Here is an 18,902-nt window from a genome sequence, read left to right on the forward strand (position 1 = left end):
GTAGCTGGGACTACAGGCATGCGCCACCATGCCCGGCTAATTTTTTCTATATGTATTTTTAGCTGTCCATATAATTTCTTTCTATTTTTAGTAGAGGTGGGGTCTCGCTCTTGCTCAGGCTGGTCTCGAACTCCTGAGCTCAAACGATCCGCCCACCTCGGCCTCCCAGAGTGCTAGGATTACAGGCGTGAAGCCACCGCGCCCGGCCTGTCCCTGCTCTTGACTGGGGGCCTAGGCTGGGGATGGGCACTGTTGATCCTTGCACGCGTGGCACTGGGCAGGTGCTTACAGAAATCTGACAGCACTGTAATGGCACTTGTGGCAGACCTTGACGGGCAGAAATGAGCTGCTCTGCCAAGCCCTTGGTTCAAGAGCCCCAGTGGGCTGCTCTTTCTATACAATGTCTCCAGAAGTCAACCGATGAGAGTGTGCAAGTGTGTACAGAATTGCAACAGAGAGGCTGAGGCCTGTCCCAGGGGGAGGACCTGGGACACAGAGACAACAGGAGGATCAGTAAGGTAGGTGCCAGGTAGTTTAATGAGCCTGAGCACCTCTTCCTCCACTTTGTCCCTCCCTCCCTAGGCCTCCCCTTCAGTTCGGAGCAGGTCCAGCCTGCCTAAGGCTTTGGGGCTCTTCAACGAAAGGTGTTAATTCTTCCGTCCCCTCAGCCGTTCTAGCCGCCTCCGAAGGTCTGGGGGTATCTTCGCCCCGGTTGCCAGCAGCTCTCGCAGTCTCTCTTTGGGAGTCTTGGTGAGCAGGAAATTGCAGGGGACGGGGCCCTCTTCAAAGGGGACCCGGCAGCTCCGTGTCACAGAATGGTAGCCCTCAGCACTGGCGGTCACCATATAGTCCCCTGGGGTCAGCAGCCTCCAGTAATCCCCGTCCCATGCTGAGAGGAGTGAAGGTCAAGATCAGGGCCCAGTGATCCTCGGTTTCCACCCAGCCCGTGCCCCCCAGCTCCCCTCCCTGGCCCTGCCACACATACCAGTTGTGACGTCATGGTTAATCCCATCCACGGCAATGACAGCATCAGCAATCCCAAGCTCTGTGTCCTTGTCCCGCACAACTCCTGCAATGCCCATGCGCACCTGTGTGGGAAAAGGTTATCAACACCCTTTCCCTTCTGAGAACCTGACTTTCAGTTAACTTGCTGGCTCTGTCCTGCTGCAAACCTGATAAAGATGGTGTGTCTACTGTGTTCCTAGGTGACTATACTCATGGTTAAAAATATCTCCATTGGTAAATTCCATCTGGACTGAGAACTATAAATACCTGGTAGGAAGGCATATGTTCGGGCTTCCCCAAGTTTGGAGACCCTTGTTATTGAGTTTGTCTTTGGCAGAAACTTTGGAAGCTATTAATACACTTATGGAACCTTACAGGGGATATGAAGCTTCCATGCCAGGACAGTTCCTGGACCCGCCATATGTGAGTCTTTTCCGAGAATGGCTCTCCTGAGAATAGCTCTGGGACAGCCGGCAGGGGTGGGGAACCTGCGGCCTCAAGGCCACACTGGCCCTCCAGACCCCCAAGTGCGGCCCCTCAACCAAATCCAAACTTCACTGAAAAAATACCTTTATTAAAAGGATTTGTTCTGTAAAATTTGCATCCAATCAAAAGGCCACACTCAAGGATCCAGAAGGCCAGATGTGGCCCCAAGGCTGCAGGTTCCCCACCCCGCTAGCCTGCAATGGGGGCTGTTCCCACCGGCTCTAACATTGTCCCACGCCATGCTGCTGGCAAACATGCTTCCTGTCCTATATGGTTCCAAGATAACCAGATGCCAAGCGTGGCCCGTGGCATCTGTGTGTCTGAATGTTCAGCTGCACCCGTGAAGAACCCCTGGTAGGAGCTGCAACCTAGATGGAGCAGCTCAGGCAGTCTGGGGGCCTGGGGGCTTCACATCCGACCTGTTCTAGGTAGGTGAGGAGGGCGTCTTTGTTGTTCTCCCACTCCTGGGGCAGCTCGTGCTCATGAGGGAATTTGTCACAGGACAGCTCCACAGTGACCTCAAAGCAGTTGGTGTGCAGGTAGCTGAAGTCATTCATGCCTAGGGGGTACCACAGACACTGGAGCCTAAGGGGACAGGATGGAGTCCCACCCTCCCGGTGCCCTCCTCTGGGAGACACTTCAGGATGGGACTGACAGCAGCGCTGCACAGCAGATGCTCTCATCAGGCAGGGGTTACGGGGACAGGGCTCACTTCACCCTTGGGCACATACTCCCAGGGACTGTGTGCCAGTCAGCCCCGTTGATGACGTTGCCGTGCAAGGAGAAGTCCTGGTTGTGGCAGGGCCGGCGGTCGGTGTCCTGCATGGCCCGATTTGTGCCGGCATAGACGGTGCTGAGCCAGCGAAACACAGCATCGTCCGGGGTGGGTGTGAGTTCGCGGGCAGCCCACGGCGTCCGAGTCATGTCGAATGGGTAGGACACCACGAGCTCGCCCCCGTGGAGGTTAGCGCTCAGTACAAAAGGGATCCGCTTCATCCACTGGATCACTGCCCGCGTTTCAGGAGCCACCTGGACAGGGGCAGGTCAGGAGGGGCAGGGGACAGAGACAAGGGCCCCCCTGCCCCGAGGTGGCCCTCCAACACCCCCCAGGATACTCACAGTGGCATTGGGCAGGGTGTAGTAAGTGGGCAGGGGCAAGTGATGGTTGGGAACAGTGTGGGGCACCAGCCCATCATCCTCTGCTTCCCACAGTTGTGTGTTGAGGTCAGCGAAATTGTGGTTAAGGTCAATGCCCTGGTGGTTCCAGCGGCCCTCCGCCCAGCCCACCAGCTCTGAGCCCTGCCAGGGAAGGGGTTGGTTCAAGCCAACCAGGCTCCAGGCATCGCGGCAGAAGGACAGTGGGGGGAGGGGGGACAGCTAGTGCCAGGTGGCCTACCCGGCGGTAGGCGGTCTCATAGCCATCAGGATTCATGGAGGGCAGCAGGTGGATGCGCATCTCGGTGAGCAGCCGAGTCACCCGTGGGTCCCCTTGCAGGAACTCACGGCACAAGAACTGCATCAGGAGCAGAAGCAACTCCCGCCCCAGGGCCTCATTCCCGTGCATGCCAGCCACGTAGCGCACCTCAGGCTCTCCTGGGAACACACGGTGGCTTGGAGCTGGCTCACACCCACGGCCCCGCCCTGTGCCTGCCTCTCCCTCGCCACCTGCCAGTACCCAGCTCGTGCTCCTCAGGGTGGTCCGACATTTCCATCACATACAGCTTCAGGCCCTTGTGGCTCTTCCCGATGCTGTAGATGCGGGTGATGTTGGGACACTGCTCGTTCACCTGCTTCATCAGCTGGGGGGTGGGGTGTAGCATGACATGAGACATGGGAGGGTTACACCCAGGGCCAGACCACTTGTGGCCATGGAGGGACTTACAAAAGTCAGCGGTGGCCCACACAGATGGGGCACCATGGCACGGTGCAGGGGGAACAGTGGCAGACCTGGGAGGAAGGGGCAGGGCAGGGAAGGTGCCATGAGAGGGAGACTGGGGCAGAGAGTAGCGGTCAACAGAAGAGAAGGCTGGGACAGTGGGGAGGGTGGGCACGAGGGCAGTCACAGCAGGTGGTGCCCTGGAAAAGAAAGGACCTGAGACGGACTCCTCCCCATGTCACAGAGGTTATATCTGACCTTCCTCATGGCCTTGTAATCGTGATGCCGAAAGTCCAGAGGGTCAGAGGATCCCAGCACAGAGGCCTCGGGGAATAGGTCGTTGGGATCTGGTGGAGGGTGAGTTGATGGTAAAGGGTGAGGCCACAGTGGAGGACACACCCTGCATCCAGGCCCTGCCACCCAGCCCTTCCCTGACTGCCCACCTGAGACTGGGCAGGCCAGGATCTCTGCCCGGAGGCAAGGCGCGCCTCCCTCGAGCCAGGTCTGGGGCAGCAGGCGAATGAAGCGGGCCACCTGGGGCTCCGGCAGGAGGTTCAGCACTGGGGTTTCTGGGTCCGAATTGGCAGGAAATACCTGGGGGCATCAAGTCCTTTGCTGGGGCTGCTCAGACCCCGGCAGCCTGGCCTAGGATGCAGGGGAGGGGCTCAGGCCTCCAAGCTCACTGTCTAACCCACCCCAGTAGGCTTGGCTAGGGACTCATACACTGTATCAAACGCAGACCCCCTGACCACGGCTCCTGCCAATGGGTAGCCCTAGGCAGCCATGCTTTCTGGCTTGGTCACAGCTCGTTAGACCAATATGGCCTAAAGATGGTCGGGACCCTGTTCTGTAGCCTGTTGTAAAAACGGGTCCACGAGATGGGGAAGACAGCCACGAGGAGCCCAAGGCCAGAAGGAGTGTGCCAAGAGGAAGCTGCAGCATGGAGTGGCACCCACCCATGGTGGCATTATCTGAGGAGGATGTGGGTATGTCCCAAGGCAGCCTGGCTCCCGAGGCTGGGTGCCATCCATCCTGGCAACAAGCCCCTTTCTCCTAGGATCCTTAAGTGGGCATCTGTTCCTTGTCCTCAGCCTAGCCAAGCACCCTACAGTGGGCTGGGTGCTCCCCTCCCAGCAGAGAGGGCACCAGCTACTGTGGGACTCACCGCATCCATCCCACTGCTGTGGTTCTTACTCCCCCACCAGGTCCGACTGTCATTGCTGAACTGGACCTTGTATGACGTGACCCAGTCGTACCTATAGGACAGGTGAGGAAAGCATTGGTGCCCCCAGGACTTCCATTCCAGTCCTCCCGTGTCTGCCCATGACTTCCTAGCCTGGCACTAGCCCGCCTCACCTCCAGACAGAGTTCCTGCCCTGTGTAACAACACCTGAGAAGCGGACGGGGTGCCTGGCATCCACCTGAAGCCATGGCTCGCTGTCCTGCTCCTCAGCACACCAGGCTCCATCATACAGATCTCCATCCTCCAGGCCTGACTGTGGACACAGGACACAGTGATCAGGCCCAGGCTGGGATGGGGGGACAGGGGCAAAGCTCCCGGGGGTTGCCCTGCCTACCCCTGGGACCCGGGCTCTGAGCCAAGGTTGCTGACCTGGATGTTGAGCCGTCCTCGGTGTGGTCCAAGACCAAAGGACTGGCTGGTGGATGCCTCAAGCTGGTAATCTGAAACTCGCAGTGACTCCAGGCCCAAAGGGGGACAGCCTGGGGCAGGGACAGAGTGGCAAGACAGAACCAGAGGGAGGGTAGTCAGGCAGGCGGGAAGCTGAACTTAAGCTTGCTCAGGTGCTAGGCAGGCAGGGGGCATGCCCGTGCCCATGAGGCCAAGAGCTGCCTCGGTAAGTGCCCCAGGGGCTGCAAGCCTGGGCAGGGCCCCGGAGAGGCAGTACCTGGTTCTTGTTTCTCAGTGAGGTTGAGGGTCCCTGCTGGGCTGGTGGTCACCTGAGGCCTAGCAGTCACTCGGGGACTAGGGCGAGTTAGCTTCTTTCGCTTCTTCATAATGACCTTTTTCTTCTTGATGACTCGAATCCGGAGGTGCTGTTCTGATGTCCCTGAGGTCCAGAGAGGCACAGCCCCGGGGGAGGGAAGAATGGATGAAACCCCAGAAGTGTCTGCCAGCCCATGAAGGCATGTGAGCCCACAGCAGGCCCCACCGCAAGTATCTAACACCCTCAGCATGGCATTAAAGGCCCGCAGTCTAACCCCAACCTGCTTCTCCAGCCACTCTCCTCACTCCTTCTTCTCCTTTCCAACACGACCACGTGCTTGGCCAGCCTCAACTCTGACCTTGAACCCAATGGAGGGCTACACCCAGCCACCAGGAACTGTAGGGTTGCTCCAAAGAGCTGAGTTTCATTCTTTACCTCTGGGCCCTTGCACTAGCTGTCCCCTCCCCTCCACCCACCACGTCTGATTTTTTTCGCCTAATTCCCAGTCCTCCTTCGCATCTCAGCCCAGATAACCTCCAAGGAGCCCTCCTTAGCTCCAAACTAGGTCTCATGCCCCAAAACCCCAGTGCCACCTCCATTGTTGTGTCTGCCCTCTGGGCTGAGATGTCCCATCCTCAAATCCATGTTTGCCCGGGTGCTAAGGCTTTCCAGGGCTGGCCTGCCTGTCTGCCCTTAGCACAGGGCTTTGTACAGAGCAAGTGTTGCTCATTCCCTACCCAAGCTCCATAGAAGCCTCAGAACGGGCTGCATGTTTTCATGTCTGGTGCCCCCGTGCCTTTGCACATGCTGTTTCCGACTTGCCTGCTCTCTCTCTTCAGCTTTTCCTGACTCAGGGATACTCACCCTTCAGGACTCAGTTCTGCCTGCCTCCTCTAAAAGTCCCTGAATGCCATCCCCTTGCCTTCCGCCTCTGGGCTCCCATATCTGCCAAGCTGGGAGGTCAGGCAGCCTGCCTCCCCAGCTGGACGCCAGAGCCGGGCACCCAGGCAGCTTCAGCAAGAGTGCTCTCCTTTGCCTTCTTTTGTCCTTTCTCCTCATCCCTCGCCCTCAAACTCACCTAGGCAGTCTTGCTTTGCATCTTTTGCACCTCTTTTCCCCCTCCTCCCTGCCCTGGCCTCAGTTTCCTTATCTGTGAAAGGACTTGGAAGAGCCAGCATCCCATGGCGCCTGTCCCGGGAGTGCTGACTCGTCTGGCCGGGAACGGGGCTGCTGAGTCAGCAGCCATTGCTCCGGGCAGGGAGAGTGTGAGTGTGTGTGCGTGTGTGTGCGCGCGTGCATGTGTGTGCATGTGTGTGCGCGCGCGTGTTGGGCAGGGGTCGCCACACGGGGCGGGCAGTGGGGCAACCCACTTGCCCGAGAAGCGGTGGGGGAGCTCACCGTTCGCCCTCTCCGCGGGCGGCTGTGCCGGGCTGCTACGCGGGGCCGGGGTCGAGCCCGGGGCCTCGGTGGTCGCGGGCGGCGCGAGGCCCAGCACCGAGGCGCCGGGCGCCCCCAGACCCAGACCGACGGCAGGCGCGAAGGCGCCCAGGGCGAGCAGGAGCCCCCACATGGCGGGGGTCGAGAGGCGGGGGTGCGCGGGGCCCGCGGCGGCCGGTGGGTTCGTCTCTTCCTGCCGGGTGCTCTGGAGCCCCCCGCCCCTTCCTGCCCGCCCGCGCCGTCGCCCCACGCCCCTCGGCAGCCTCCGGCCCGCCCACAGCCCGCTCGCTGCCCCGGACCTCGGAGGAGAGGGGACGGCGCGGGCGGAGCGAGCGGGGCTGACCCCCCGAGGGCCGCCTGAGGTCTCCGGACCCCTCCCCCTCTCCCCAGCCCAGTCCTCTCCGCCGTCTCGGGCTAAGCAGCCTCACTCGCGCGCTGCCCTTTACAGTCTGCAAAGCTGCACGATTCACTTAGACCCGTGAGGCGCCCGTCCCACAGCGGGCACCCACTTTGTACCAGGCACGATGCCGGGCACTTTACTCGTGGCCTCGCAATCAAACCTCATTTTACAAAATGGTAAATTGAGGCTCAGAGCGGCTAACCGACGGCCAAGGTAGCAAAGCGGACAGCTTTGGGAAGGAAACTGTAACCCTAGAGGGAAATCCATCCAGAGCCAGAGGACCCCTGCCTCGGCGGGTGGGACAGGAACGAGAGAGACTGAAGGGAAACTGAGGCGGGGGACAGCGCGGGCGCGGGGGTGGGGGGAGGGCTGGTCCTCCAGGAATCTCTCTGAAAGACAACCCAAGGAGCCCAACCAGAGACAGCGCTTCCCACCACCTCCCCCACCACCCGGCCCCGCCTCCCCTCTCTCCTCCTTTCGCCTCCCTCCCCTACTCCATTGCTCTCCCCGCTGCCACGTTCCGGGCTTACATAACCCGCGGAGAGAAGCCCGAGCGATAGCCAGCGGGCTGGGGCCAGGGATGGAGGGGCCGAGGCTTGGCACGCGCCCTGTCCTCCCCCTCCAGCTCCTTGCCCCCTCCCCTATTCCCATGGGAGCCCGCAGCCCTGGGTCTGTATTCGCGGACTGCCCCGGATCCGGAGATGCCCGAGCGCGGGACCCTTCCCATCCTCCCTCCAGGGCCCCCTTTGGCTCCTCCACCCCTGGATCTCCTCCCAAAAAGGAAGAAAACTCGTCCAACCGTGTGCCTTTGGCCAGCACTTGGCCTTGCAAGGAGCCCTCCAGGAAGATGCTGCCATCCCCACAAGAAGCGATGCCCAGAGGTAGCCGGGAATCCTCTGGCGTGCGCGGGCCCTGAGCAAATATTTTTTGTTGGGCCACTATCTGTAAAAACAATTTAAATCACCCAAAAGCAGCGTGTCAGCGCCATTCTGGTGGCCCAGCCTCACACGAACCCTCGAAAGAAATACTGGACCGCCCTCTGTGACTGAGGCCCACACCACCAGGGATGACCCCATAGGCACAAGTCTTGGAGCTTCTCGAGGCATCTGGTCCACCCCACTGGCGCCAGATAGAGAACTAGAGAACCTTCTGAAAGCGAGTAACCAGACAGGGCCCACGCAACCCGATCCTGCCTTGGAGCCCCCCACCCCCCAGTAGACGGCGCTGCCAGGTCCCAGGCATGGGGAGGACAGGCGGGGGGCGGGGGGGGACATAGAAAAATTCAAGGGAGACGTTCCAAAGTGGGTAAGTCGCTGGGGGCGGGGGCGGGGCTGATGGGGGCAGCACCTCCTTCCGGAGGTGGGAGGCTGGGGTCCCAACAGGTCCTGAGGGCTGCTCCGCCTCCTGCCAAAACTCAATCTGGCCACTTCCCAGTCTCTGGTCCTCCCCGTCCCAGTTTCACAGTGGGGTGGAAAGGGAGGAGGGGTGCAGGGGCACAAGGAATAGGACATCTCAGCCTCTGAGGCTCCCACCTACTCTAAGCCGTTCTTCACACAGCAGCCAAATATCAAGTTCCTCCTGGCTCAAGTCCCCAGTGGGCTCATCTGCAAGGCCATTCATGACCAAGTTCTTCCTACCCACACCTTCCCACCCGTGTCTCTGGGCTGTCCCTGGCTCCCATCCCTACAGGCACACTGGCGGGCTAGCTGCTCCTGCGAGGCACCAGCTCCACCTAGCCTTCCCACCTCACCACCTTTGCATTCTCATCATTCGGATTTCATTTCACTGTCACCTGCTCCCAAAGGCTTTCCCTGACCACTCTGACTAGCTCTATCATCCTGTGCACTTCTCACCTCTTTTTATTGTCTTCAAGGCACTCAACGGTATCTGAGATTATCTTGGTTTATTTGTTGTTATATGTTCACTCTTCAGTGCTCCCCGAAACCAGCAGGAGGTAAGTACCCTTCAGAAGAGCCTTTGCACCCAAATGTTCACAGCTGCACCTCAGGACCTAGAACAGCACTTGGTCCCTCGTCAGCACCCTTAAACTATGTGTGCAATATATTTAAGGCTAGAGGGGACCAAGCACTACTGAAGGGAAGCCAACCCTCCCCAACAGCACCAGGTCTGTAGGATTTGGCAGGCATGAACTGAAAGAACCACTCCCAAAGGGACTGGGATAGGGCAGTTGGCTCCCTCCCACCAATCCCTTAGGGGCCAAATCTGCAGGATCCTCAGACCTCTTATGTCCCCTGTGCTCCCTCCTCCCCTTCCTACCACTCTGCAACCCTTTCCTCTCTGCCCTGTTGTAACCCTTAGAGCCCCTTCTTGCCTCTCGATGAGTCCCTCAGCACCTTGTTATACCCTCTGGACTCCCAGCCCAGCTGCCACCTCTGGCCCTTGCCACTGGGTACCTGGGACTGCAAAGGCTCGAAGCTCCAAAGCAGGACCTGGAGGTGGTGGCTCCAGGGGCATAGTGGCAGATGTGTACCCAAGTACCTGCACAGCCAGAACTCTATGGCCAGGAGCCAGGTAGATCTTTCATGGTCTAACTGGGATGAGTGTGTGTTGCAAAGCGCAACTGAACAGGACTGCATGGTGGCACCTGTCCGATAGGGGTTTTAGTTTAAGGGATGGGCTGGGGATCTCTTGCCAGCTCCCTGGTGTGATCAGGTGTAGGTGAAGAGGATAGATGACTTTGGTGACAGACAGACTTCATTTCACATCCCACTTCTGCTATTTATAAGCTGGGTGCAGTGGCTTACACCTGTAGTCCCAGCTATTCAGGAGGCTGAGGCGGGAGGATCACTTGAGCCCAGGAGTTTGAGACCAGCATGGATAATATAGTGAGACCCCCATCTTAAAAAAAAAAAAGGGAACCATATCTTCTTCCCAAGTTTGCTGTGATGATGAAGTGAGATAATATGTGGTCCCAGGGGGCCCCTAGATTAATAAGGTGAATTAAAGGTGGGGAAAACAGCTTAACACATCCCTCTTCCCCCCGTGTATATAGGTGGAATAAAACGCTATCCAGGAAAAGAAAGGAGGCTATGTGTCCAGCTACACAAATAATGAAGAGGTGGGATCTGCTGCCTGCCTGCGCCTCCAATCTGCTGTCCCCGGTGCTAAGGCAGAGCTCATTCCTTGCTAGGTGCTCTCCCTGTCATATAGGTGAGCATTGACAGGAACTCAATTGATGGCTCAGGGCAGCATCTCCCCACGTGCCCAGCCTGTCCTCACCTCCCCTCCAGCCTCCCCGCCTCCTCCGCCCCCTGGCATTCTCTCTTTTGTACATCAGTGTCTTTGACAGCCTTGTTCTTCAAACTGTGGTTGAAGACCAGCAGATTCGCATCTCCTGGGAACTTGTTAGAAACGCAGATTCTCTGCCCCGGACCTATTGAATCAGAATCTGCATTTTAACAAGATTCCCAGAGGAGTCAAGCCCAGGAGGTTCATATGCACATTAAAGGCTGAGAAGCACTAAGGGGAGGGCTAAAGCACCTCCCTCTAAAAGGCATGATCCACAACTTTCTGAGTTTGACGATGTTTGATGCTGTCACTGGTCATTTTTATCTCACGCCACAAGAGTATAATCCACATAACATTAGGAAATAGGTTTTTCAGTCATCCTGGGAGGGTATATTCCTGCTTTTCACAGCATGAACCTATATCGATTTGCTTTTTGTAACTAAATCATTTTTATCAAAATATTACACAATATAGTTTAAAAGTTAAATCACATTTAGGCTTATAGTAGAAAACCCTACCCTATGCCTTTCCATTCCCAAGTCAACCACTTTTAATTCTTTTTGTTATTTCTCCTGTATTTATCTCCATGCCTTTGTTGCTGTGTTTTTGGTTTTTGTGTTTTTTTTTTTCTTTTGTTAAGGCTGGTCAAGTGAAGCAGTGGGAGTGGAGAAGGAACAAAGGAATCCGTAACTGGTTGTGATCAATTAGTTGTAAACACCGCTGCACTCTGACCAACCTATTGTTGTTTCTTGATCTTTCTATCTTTAGATGTTACATATGGATTTCCTGCTATGGAATTAAGGATTTAGCTTTCCTACCACACACACACACACACACACACACACACAGGTCCAGGTAACACAAACACACCCATTCCCCTCTTCCATCCTCCCAATAAAGCTGTTTCACCATTTGGAGTCACTATTCAGTGCTTTTATTATGATCATGTAAATATCATTATTCAACTTTTTGTGCTCCCTGGAGTTAGTAACTACTTTGTTTTATCATTTGCTTTGGTTTTCTGGGCACCGATTGCTAATTCAACCCCAAAGTTTCCAACGGAACTATTTACTCTGAATATATCTAAACACAGCCAAGGACCAATTGATTTCATTTTTCTCTAGAGACATCCCTCCCAGAGCAGTGTTCTGGGTTGGCTACTTTCTTCACCTGGGGGCACAGCTGACATCCCAGGACTTTCTCATCATCCCTTTCTTATGTTTAGTCTCATTTATTGAATGCTATGTTGTCCTCTTTCTCAGTTTAATTCCCATTTTGATGAAGCACATCCTTCAGGAGCTTCCTAAAAAAGGATATATAAATATATGCAAGGTCAGTTTTTTTTTCTTGAGACAGTCTCATTGTGTTGCCTAGGCTAGAGTGCCATGGTGTCAGCCTAGCTCACTACAACCTTAAACTCCTGGGCTCAAGTGATCCTCCTGCCTCAGCCTCCCAAGTAACTGGGACTATAGGCACATGCCACCATGCCTGGCTATTTTTTTCTATTATTAGTAGAGATGGCGTCTCGCTCTTGCTCAGGCTGGTCTCGAACTCCTGACCTTAAGTGATCCTCCCACCTTGGTCTCCCAGAGTGCTAGGATTACAAGTGTAAGCCACCACCCCTGGCCACAAGGTCAAATTTTTGAGATCTTGTATGGTTGAAAATGTCATTATTCCACCCTCACTCTTAGCAATCATTCGGACATACGTTTGTAGGTTGGAAACCATTTCCCCTCAGAATTTGCCTTATTGTCTTCTAGTTACCAGTGTTGGTGTTTAAAAGTCTGATACCATTCTGACTTCTGGTCCTATGTATGTGATCTTTTTCCTTTGGGGAAGTTCTTAGGAGTGTCTTTTTATCCCTGGTAATTTCAATTTCATCATGTGCCTTGATGTTAGTCTTTCTTCTTTTCTTTTCATTTTCAACACGGTCTTGCTCTGTTGCCCAGGCTGGAGTGCAGTGGCACAATCATAGCTCACTGCAGCCTTGAACTCCTGGGCTCAAGCGACCTTCCCACCTCAACCTTTCAAGTAGCTAGGACTACAGGCTCAAATTCCTGGCCTCAAGAAATCCTCCCACTCCTGCCTCAGCCACTCCAAAGCACTGGAATTACAGGTGTGAACAACCGCACCTAGCCCCTTTTTCATTTACTGAACTGTGAACTGGTGGGACCTTATGGGTCTAGAGAATCATGTCCTTCAGTTCTGAAAAGTTTCTTGATTTTTAAGAAATTCCCCCTTCTTTTTCTCTATTCTCATTTTCTAGAACCACCATCATTCAAATATTGATCCACTAATTTTATTGTCTTTTTCTCTTTTCTTCATGGGCTTCAGTTATTTTGCTTTCTGGAAGATTTCCTCAACAATTCCTCGGGAGTTGACTCTGTCCTTGATAAATTCCATTGGTACCTTTTACCTCCAGTAACAGCTGTGATTCCACACTGTGGGTGACCAAGTGGCCACCCAGAAATCAAAGGCTTGCCAGCCCCCACCCTCTCAGGGATGACTTCCTTTTCTCAAATCATGCTTTCGCCGCGTTTCAGTGAGCTGTGATCGGGCTAGTGAATCCAACTTCTGACACCAGTTCTCTTCAGGGTTCCCAAGACCACCGTCAGGTTCAGTGATGCATAAGAAGGACTCACAGAACTCAACAAAGTGCTTATACTCATGGTTACAGTTTATTACAGAGAAAGGGTACAGATTAAAACCAGCAATGGGAAAAGGTGCACAAAACAGGATCCAGGAGACACCAGGCACAAGCTTCCAGTTGTCCTCTGGAAGTAGAGTCCAGTGGACGGTGCTTAATTCTCCCAGCGTGATATATGACAACATGCACAGAGTATTACTAACAAAGGAGCTCACTGGTTTTTATTGGGGGTCTGTCTCATTGGTGGACTGCCCACGTGGCTGACCTTAGTTCGGCCCTTCTAGAGGTCAAGGTCCAAAGCCCTGCAGTAGAAATCACATCACTATCTGATGTAGCCCCCGGCTCCCAGATAAACAAAGACATTTTTATTAGACAGGATATTCTAAGGATTTAGAGGTTACTTCCCAGGAGCCCAGCAAAAGCCAAACCATTCTTTCAAATGTGCAGGGTTTTGACAACCCAGACTTGGTGAGTTAATCCTTCACTGCAGCTTATGCTGTTGGTGCCCCACTGATGCCCCCTTCGCTGATTGGTGCCCCTACCCCTGCTATTGTAAGTTTTCAATGCTCCTAGGTCACAGCAGTCTGCTCTCTTCAAATGCCCTCAGCTGATAGGAGCTGCCTCACCCAGAAGGTTACATTTCTCAGCCACCACCTTCTCCCCAGTTCCCAACCCCCTTACAGGAGCCACAGCCAATAACTGACACAGGAGTACATGATGGGACCGACTCTATGGTACAGTTCACCTTCCAGAGCTGGACTCCAGCCAAGACCACATCCTAGCTTAGCTCTTTTCCCTGCCCTGTCCTGCTTCCCTTGCCTCACTGCCCTAAACATTCTCCTCCGGAGAGCACTCCCTCAATAAATCATGTGCACGAGAATCCCCATCTCAGGCTCTGCTTTTAGGAATTATGACCCAGCATCTGGCACAGTGCCTGGCACACAAGAAATAATAAATAATTGCTGAATAAAAAATAAACTCCGAGGAAGTCACAAATAGAACTCGCTCATAAATCTATGCTGAGCACCTAGTGCATAGTGAACACTTAAGGAGCTTTAGTCAACCCCCCCCCATTGCCCCACCCCTGCAATATGGAGTAGCCTTATCTTGTTGGGGTCATCAGGATGTGATCCTCAGGTTTGCACATCCAGGAATGCAATCTTGTAGATGCATCCAGAATTGATCAGGCTCAGGGGGCTGGCAATCTTAAACTTTAATGCTAATTTGCTCATTTCCAAAAACAATTGGAACTTATGCAAAAAAAAAAAAAATGCTGGGATCTTCTGTTATACCTTGTCCCCTTATGGACAAATCTACACTTAAAGCCCAGTTGCTGGATAGGCAACAAGAGCCAGAGCAACGGCAATCAGTGGATAGTCCCAAGGGCTGGTGACAATGGCTCTATGGACTGCCAAGCCCATCACTCCTGAAGATGCCAAGGCCACCAGGCCTGAGTCTTTCGGCAGGGCCTGCTGGGGGCAAATATGCAGCCTGACTCTTATTCTAGCTCCTCCTCTCCTAGGGGCTGCATGGCCACTGTCTACCCTATTGCCACCCCCTTAAGTTTTCCTTAAAAGTATGATATGAGGACAAGGATTAAGTTCTCTTAACTATGACACATTTCCACTCTTGCCTCTTAAGTCACTAACCTGAGAGGTGCTGGAACCTCTATAGCCATCACCCATTTACAGGTTACCCGTGGGACAGGCTTCTTTTCCAGGTGACCAATCCCTTCATTACATGTTCACTTTCCTCCCTAATTTCATTCTCAGAGAGTAACTTTTTTTTTTTGTGAGACAAGATCTCTGTCTGTCTCCCAGGCTGGAGTGCAGTGATGTGATCATAGCTCACTGCAGCCTTGAACTGCTGGGCTCAAGTGATCCTCCTGCCTCAGCCTCCCAAGTAGCTGGGATCACAGGTGTGCGCCACCATGCCTGACTCCTAGGAGGATAACTTTAACCTCCAATATGGGGTCTGCCCCATTTCTGGAACCCCAGTATCTGTAACTCCTCCCACACACTATAGTGCTTAGAATACCTAAACATCCCCCTCCTTCCCCCACCCCCATTTAGCAGTCTTGTGGCAGCCCAGCCTCAGAAAGCCTCAGGTGGCTCTGTGGCAGAGCCTGTCTCTACATTCCAGGACTGCAGGCCTGAAAAATCCCCAATAAGGTCCCACAGGCATCACCCCACTCTCAGGGAAGACAGCTGGGGACAGAGATAGTGAATGATGTGCCCCTGGACACGCATCTCTGGGACCTCACAGGAAGAAGAAAGAAGCCTTTCCTTCCTTGGACAGATGCCCAAGTAGTAATGGGGTTAGAATGCCTTCCTGACAACTCAGATCCCATGGGAGGGCCCTAGGGCAGAGAATTAGCAAAGGCAAGAGGGTGAGTCTTAGTTCTCAGAAATCCCTGACTTCCTGGCTAAGCCCCACCTAGGCCACCAGCTGCTTATGAGGACTAGCAGCAGCCCCCTCCCTTCCCCAGGGCCCCACCTAGCAACAGGTCACAATGCCCCACCTGCCCAGTCCCAGAATGGCTCACCAAGGTGGAAGGAGGTGAAGAGGGTTTGGTGGGTGGGCATGTGGGGAGGGGGACATTCCCAAGGAGTCCAATTCCCTATTCTCCGAGCTCAACCTTGAGTGTCTGCCAGGGCGCCACCACCTCCCACACTCCCACCTGGATACTCCTTCCAGCACTGCTCTTCTGGTCACCTCCACCTCCCTCCATGACCCGGCTCTGCTTACCCAGGCCCAAGGCCCTTGCAGATCCAATGCCAGTTCCCCCCAGGGGCCTGGGTGCTGGGGAGGGGTCGGGTAGCCCAGTGCATCCATGTGTGTCCCCCTGTGACTCTAGCCGGGCCCAGCTCCTGGACAGTGTCCTAGGGCTGGGAGCACTCGGGCTGACGGTTCGGGCAGTTTTTTCCATGGCTGGTCCAGCCCTGCTGCTGCTGCTGCTACTGGTCAGCTTCCTCGCCTTTGACGTGCTCCATAGGTAAATGGGCGGCAGCCTGGCAGGTGAGTGTGGCAGGCAGGTGGGCAAATGGTCTACTTCCCTAAGCCCAGCTGCCACCGTCTCTTTCCACAGGCCCGCAGGTCCCACCGTGCCACAGCATAGACTTCTCACCAGAGGCCAGAGTCAGGGGGCTGGCGAGGGTCCAGGACAGCAGGAGGCTGTCCTACCAGCAGGGACAGTCACTGGACAACTCAGCCTCCAGGATGCGCTGCTACTGCTGCTCATGGGACTGGGGCTGCTCCTGGGAGCCCGCGGCATGCCTGCCGCCCTACTTGGTCTGGCTTTCTGCCTGCATCCTTGGGCCTGAGTGCCCCTCCAAAACCGCTGTGTGTCCTCCAAAAATACATTTGCCATCCTCTTCCTCAGGACTCCTTTCCTCCATCTTGGCTGGGAAGGTGGGAGGTTACCCCTTTATTCCCAGCCTAAACCTCAGGGGACCGCTGGCCTCTTAATATGGGCAGTGGATACCTGGGTCTGAGTCAGGGATCCCAGGGCAGGACGTAGTAGCCATTTCAGAGCCTGGGGTTGGGGCAGCCATTCTGGCCTCCTCCATGGTTCTAGAGTATGAGGGTCCAGAGAGAAAGACTCGCAAGAGAGTGGGGTAGGGATGGACATCAGTCAGCAGGGAAGGGACAGGGATCCCGGGAGGGCTCCCACAGAAAGCATGAGAAGCTGTATGTACTGGGCTCGCCAGGCTCCCCTGACAGGCTGGAGGGTCCATGCAGAAGGACTCAGGTGAGCCTCACACCCTGCAGTGGCTTCTCTCTTGGTAGGACCCCACCCAGCGCGGGTCACAAAGGGGCTCCCCTGGGGAGGGTGGGGGTGGGTGAGAGTGAGGGCTTGGATGGGGCTGCCAGGCGGTCCTTGGGCGCTGCAGGAAACAACATGACTTAGGTGACTCAGCCCAGAGGTAAGTCCCAGGCCCCAGCTCTCAGCTCCAACCCACCCATGCTGCCGCCCTCCTGATCCCTGCACCCCCACCTGCCCGGGGGTCCCAGGCATCTCCAGGGCTGCTCCTGCAGCTGGCCTGGCCCTCTCCCCAGGTGCACCAGCTGTGATGCAGCAGCCGCGAGTGGAGACGGATACCATCGGGGCCGGCGAGGGGCCACAGCGGGAGGTGCCCTGGTCAGCCTGGGTCACGCGGCAGGGCTGGGTGCGCTGGTGGGCGTGCCACGTGCCCCCAAGCTGGGTCCAGTGGTGGAGCACCTCGGGCTGGCGGCAGCCCCTGCAGCGTCTGCTGTGGGGTCTGGAGGGGATACTCTACCTGCTGCTGGCGCTGATGCTGTGCCACGCGCTCTTCACCACCGGCTCCCACCTGCTGAGCTCCTTGTGGTCCGTTGTGGCCGCGGCGTGGCGCCACCTGCTGCCGGCTGTCCTGCTGCTGGTGCTCAGCGCCCTGCCTGCCCTCCTCTTCACAGCCTCCTTCCTGCTGCTTTTCTCCACACTGCTGAGTCTCGTGGGCCTCCTCACCTCCATGACTCACCCAGGCTATGCTCAGGACTTGGACCAATAGAAGGGCAACCCCATCCCACTGCCTGTGTCTGTTGAGCCCTGGCCTAGGGCCTGAGGCCCGAGGAAGAGGGAGGGCAGCAGGACCAGGGCCTCCTGCCTTAGCAGGCCCCAGACTCGCAGTCCCTAGCACGGGCCAGGGCATGTGTGGTGTTGCTGGAACCGGCAGGTAGACTGACCTGGCCCCTGGGCACTTCCTCAAGCGATGCTGCAGGTGCCTGGTGTGAGGCACCAGGGGACTTTGAGAATGGGGGACAGGACAGACGGCTTATTAGCCAGGGGCAGAGCTTGGCCAAGCCATTGAGAGTGCCCACGTGGATGTGATGACAACACTATGGCCCCCTTAGCAACTGGCAGCATCTTTTTCTCGAAGCTTCTCAGCTCTCTCAGCTTCAGACTCACTGAGAACTTCTACCTGGGTACCCCTGGACTTGCCATTCCTCCCACCAACTCCCTCTTTCCACTTCCAGGAGAACCCTAGGCTCTAGGAAAGGCCCCGATGACAGAAACCTGGCTGGGAGAAGGCTTGCCAGAGCCCATGAGACCTCAATTCACCTCCCAAACATCTGAGCCTAGGCGTCGCCCCCTAGACTTCCTACCTCCTGCCTCAGTCCACATCCCTGAGTCTGAGAAATGGGCCGGCCAGGGTAGTGAGTTTCCCAGAGAGTACCTACTCACTTGTTAAGAGTTCCAAGGTCTGCTATGGAAAAATGAACAAGTCCCATTTCATTCACCTACACAATGTGAGCCTTGGCCAGTTAATCCTTTGGAACCTCAGTGTTAAGTGGGTCCCAACCTTGTCATGGGGTTATTGTGAGTCAAAGGCAATATCTATTTGTGAAGCACTTTGTAAAGACCAAAATGCTGTAAGATGTTGTTTTGAGCTCCAAGAAAAATCTGTCGGCTCAAAAGATTTTTTGACCCTGAAGGCTGCTGAAAGAGCAGACAGGCTCCCTAGGCTTTCAGAGAAATGCTCTGTCGTGGATAGAATTTTGGCCTTAAAATGGGAAACAGAGTTGGATGGGTGTGGACAAGATGTAAGAGGCTATGTGCCATGAAATCTCAAAATGTGCAGATGTTGAACTCTTCTGATTGTGAAATGCTTGGGCCCGGGGCTGGGTGCCAGGAAGTGCTTGCACAGCTGTGCGGGTGGGGAAAGCATAGCCACAGGGTTTCCAAACCTGCCCCAGCAAGCTGCTTACAGCCCCAGAAGGGCCTTGGAATGTGGCGTCCCTTGATGCCCCGGAGCTGGCCATTTGCACACCTGCTGACCCCTCCAAACGAAACATTGAATGATCAGTCATTACCAAGTAAGGTGCGTAATAGACAAC

The 18,902-nt window shown here is 55.4% G+C and overlaps 3 protein-coding genes across 4 annotated transcripts; 2 read left to right on the top strand and 1 right to left on the bottom strand.

Moving 5' to 3' along the window:
• Positions 1-520: 520 nt before the first annotated feature.
• On the bottom strand, positions 521-6,940 carry CPXM1 (carboxypeptidase X, M14 family member 1). 2 transcript variants are annotated; one of them, XM_069495923.1, is made up of 14 exons: positions 6,712-6,940; positions 5,275-5,436; positions 4,980-5,089; positions 4,724-4,863; positions 4,533-4,623; positions 3,811-3,961; positions 3,626-3,714; positions 3,167-3,290; positions 2,888-3,084; positions 2,611-2,790; positions 2,445-2,520; positions 1,911-2,050; positions 986-1,088; positions 521-889 (listed from the first exon to the last, which is right to left on the bottom strand). In XM_069495923.1, the coding sequence occupies exons 1-14, from the start codon at positions 6,881-6,883 to the stop codon at positions 648-650; spliced, it is 1,977 nt and encodes a 658-aa protein (XP_069352024.1). In that variant the 5' UTR covers positions 6,884-6,940; the 3' UTR covers positions 521-647. The 2 variants fall into 2 exon arrangements, with proteins under 2 accessions (XP_069352024.1, XP_069352023.1); XM_069495922.1 differs by having other exon boundaries at positions 2,223-2,520.
• Positions 6,941-15,775: 8,835 nt separating this feature from the next.
• On the top strand, positions 15,776-16,369 carry C20H20orf141 (chromosome 20 C20orf141 homolog). Its single transcript, XM_069496328.1, has 2 exons — positions 15,776-16,041; positions 16,135-16,369. The coding sequence occupies exons 1-2, from the start codon at positions 15,776-15,778 to the stop codon at positions 16,367-16,369; spliced, it is 501 nt and encodes a 166-aa protein (XP_069352429.1).
• A 750-nt stretch (positions 16,370-17,119) lies between these two features.
• Positions 17,120-17,575, top strand: TMEM239 (transmembrane protein 239). The gene has a single exon (XM_069496329.1). It carries the CDS (start codon positions 17,120-17,122, stop codon positions 17,573-17,575), a length of 456 nt encoding a protein of 151 aa, XP_069352430.1.
• The last annotated feature ends 1,327 nt before the right edge of the window (positions 17,576-18,902 follow it).

The sequence above is a fragment of the Eulemur rufifrons genome, chromosome 20 (assembly GCF_041146395.1).
Source record: "Eulemur rufifrons isolate Redbay chromosome 20, OSU_ERuf_1, whole genome shotgun sequence".
NCBI lineage: Eukaryota > Metazoa > Chordata > Mammalia > Primates > Lemuridae > Eulemur > Eulemur rufifrons.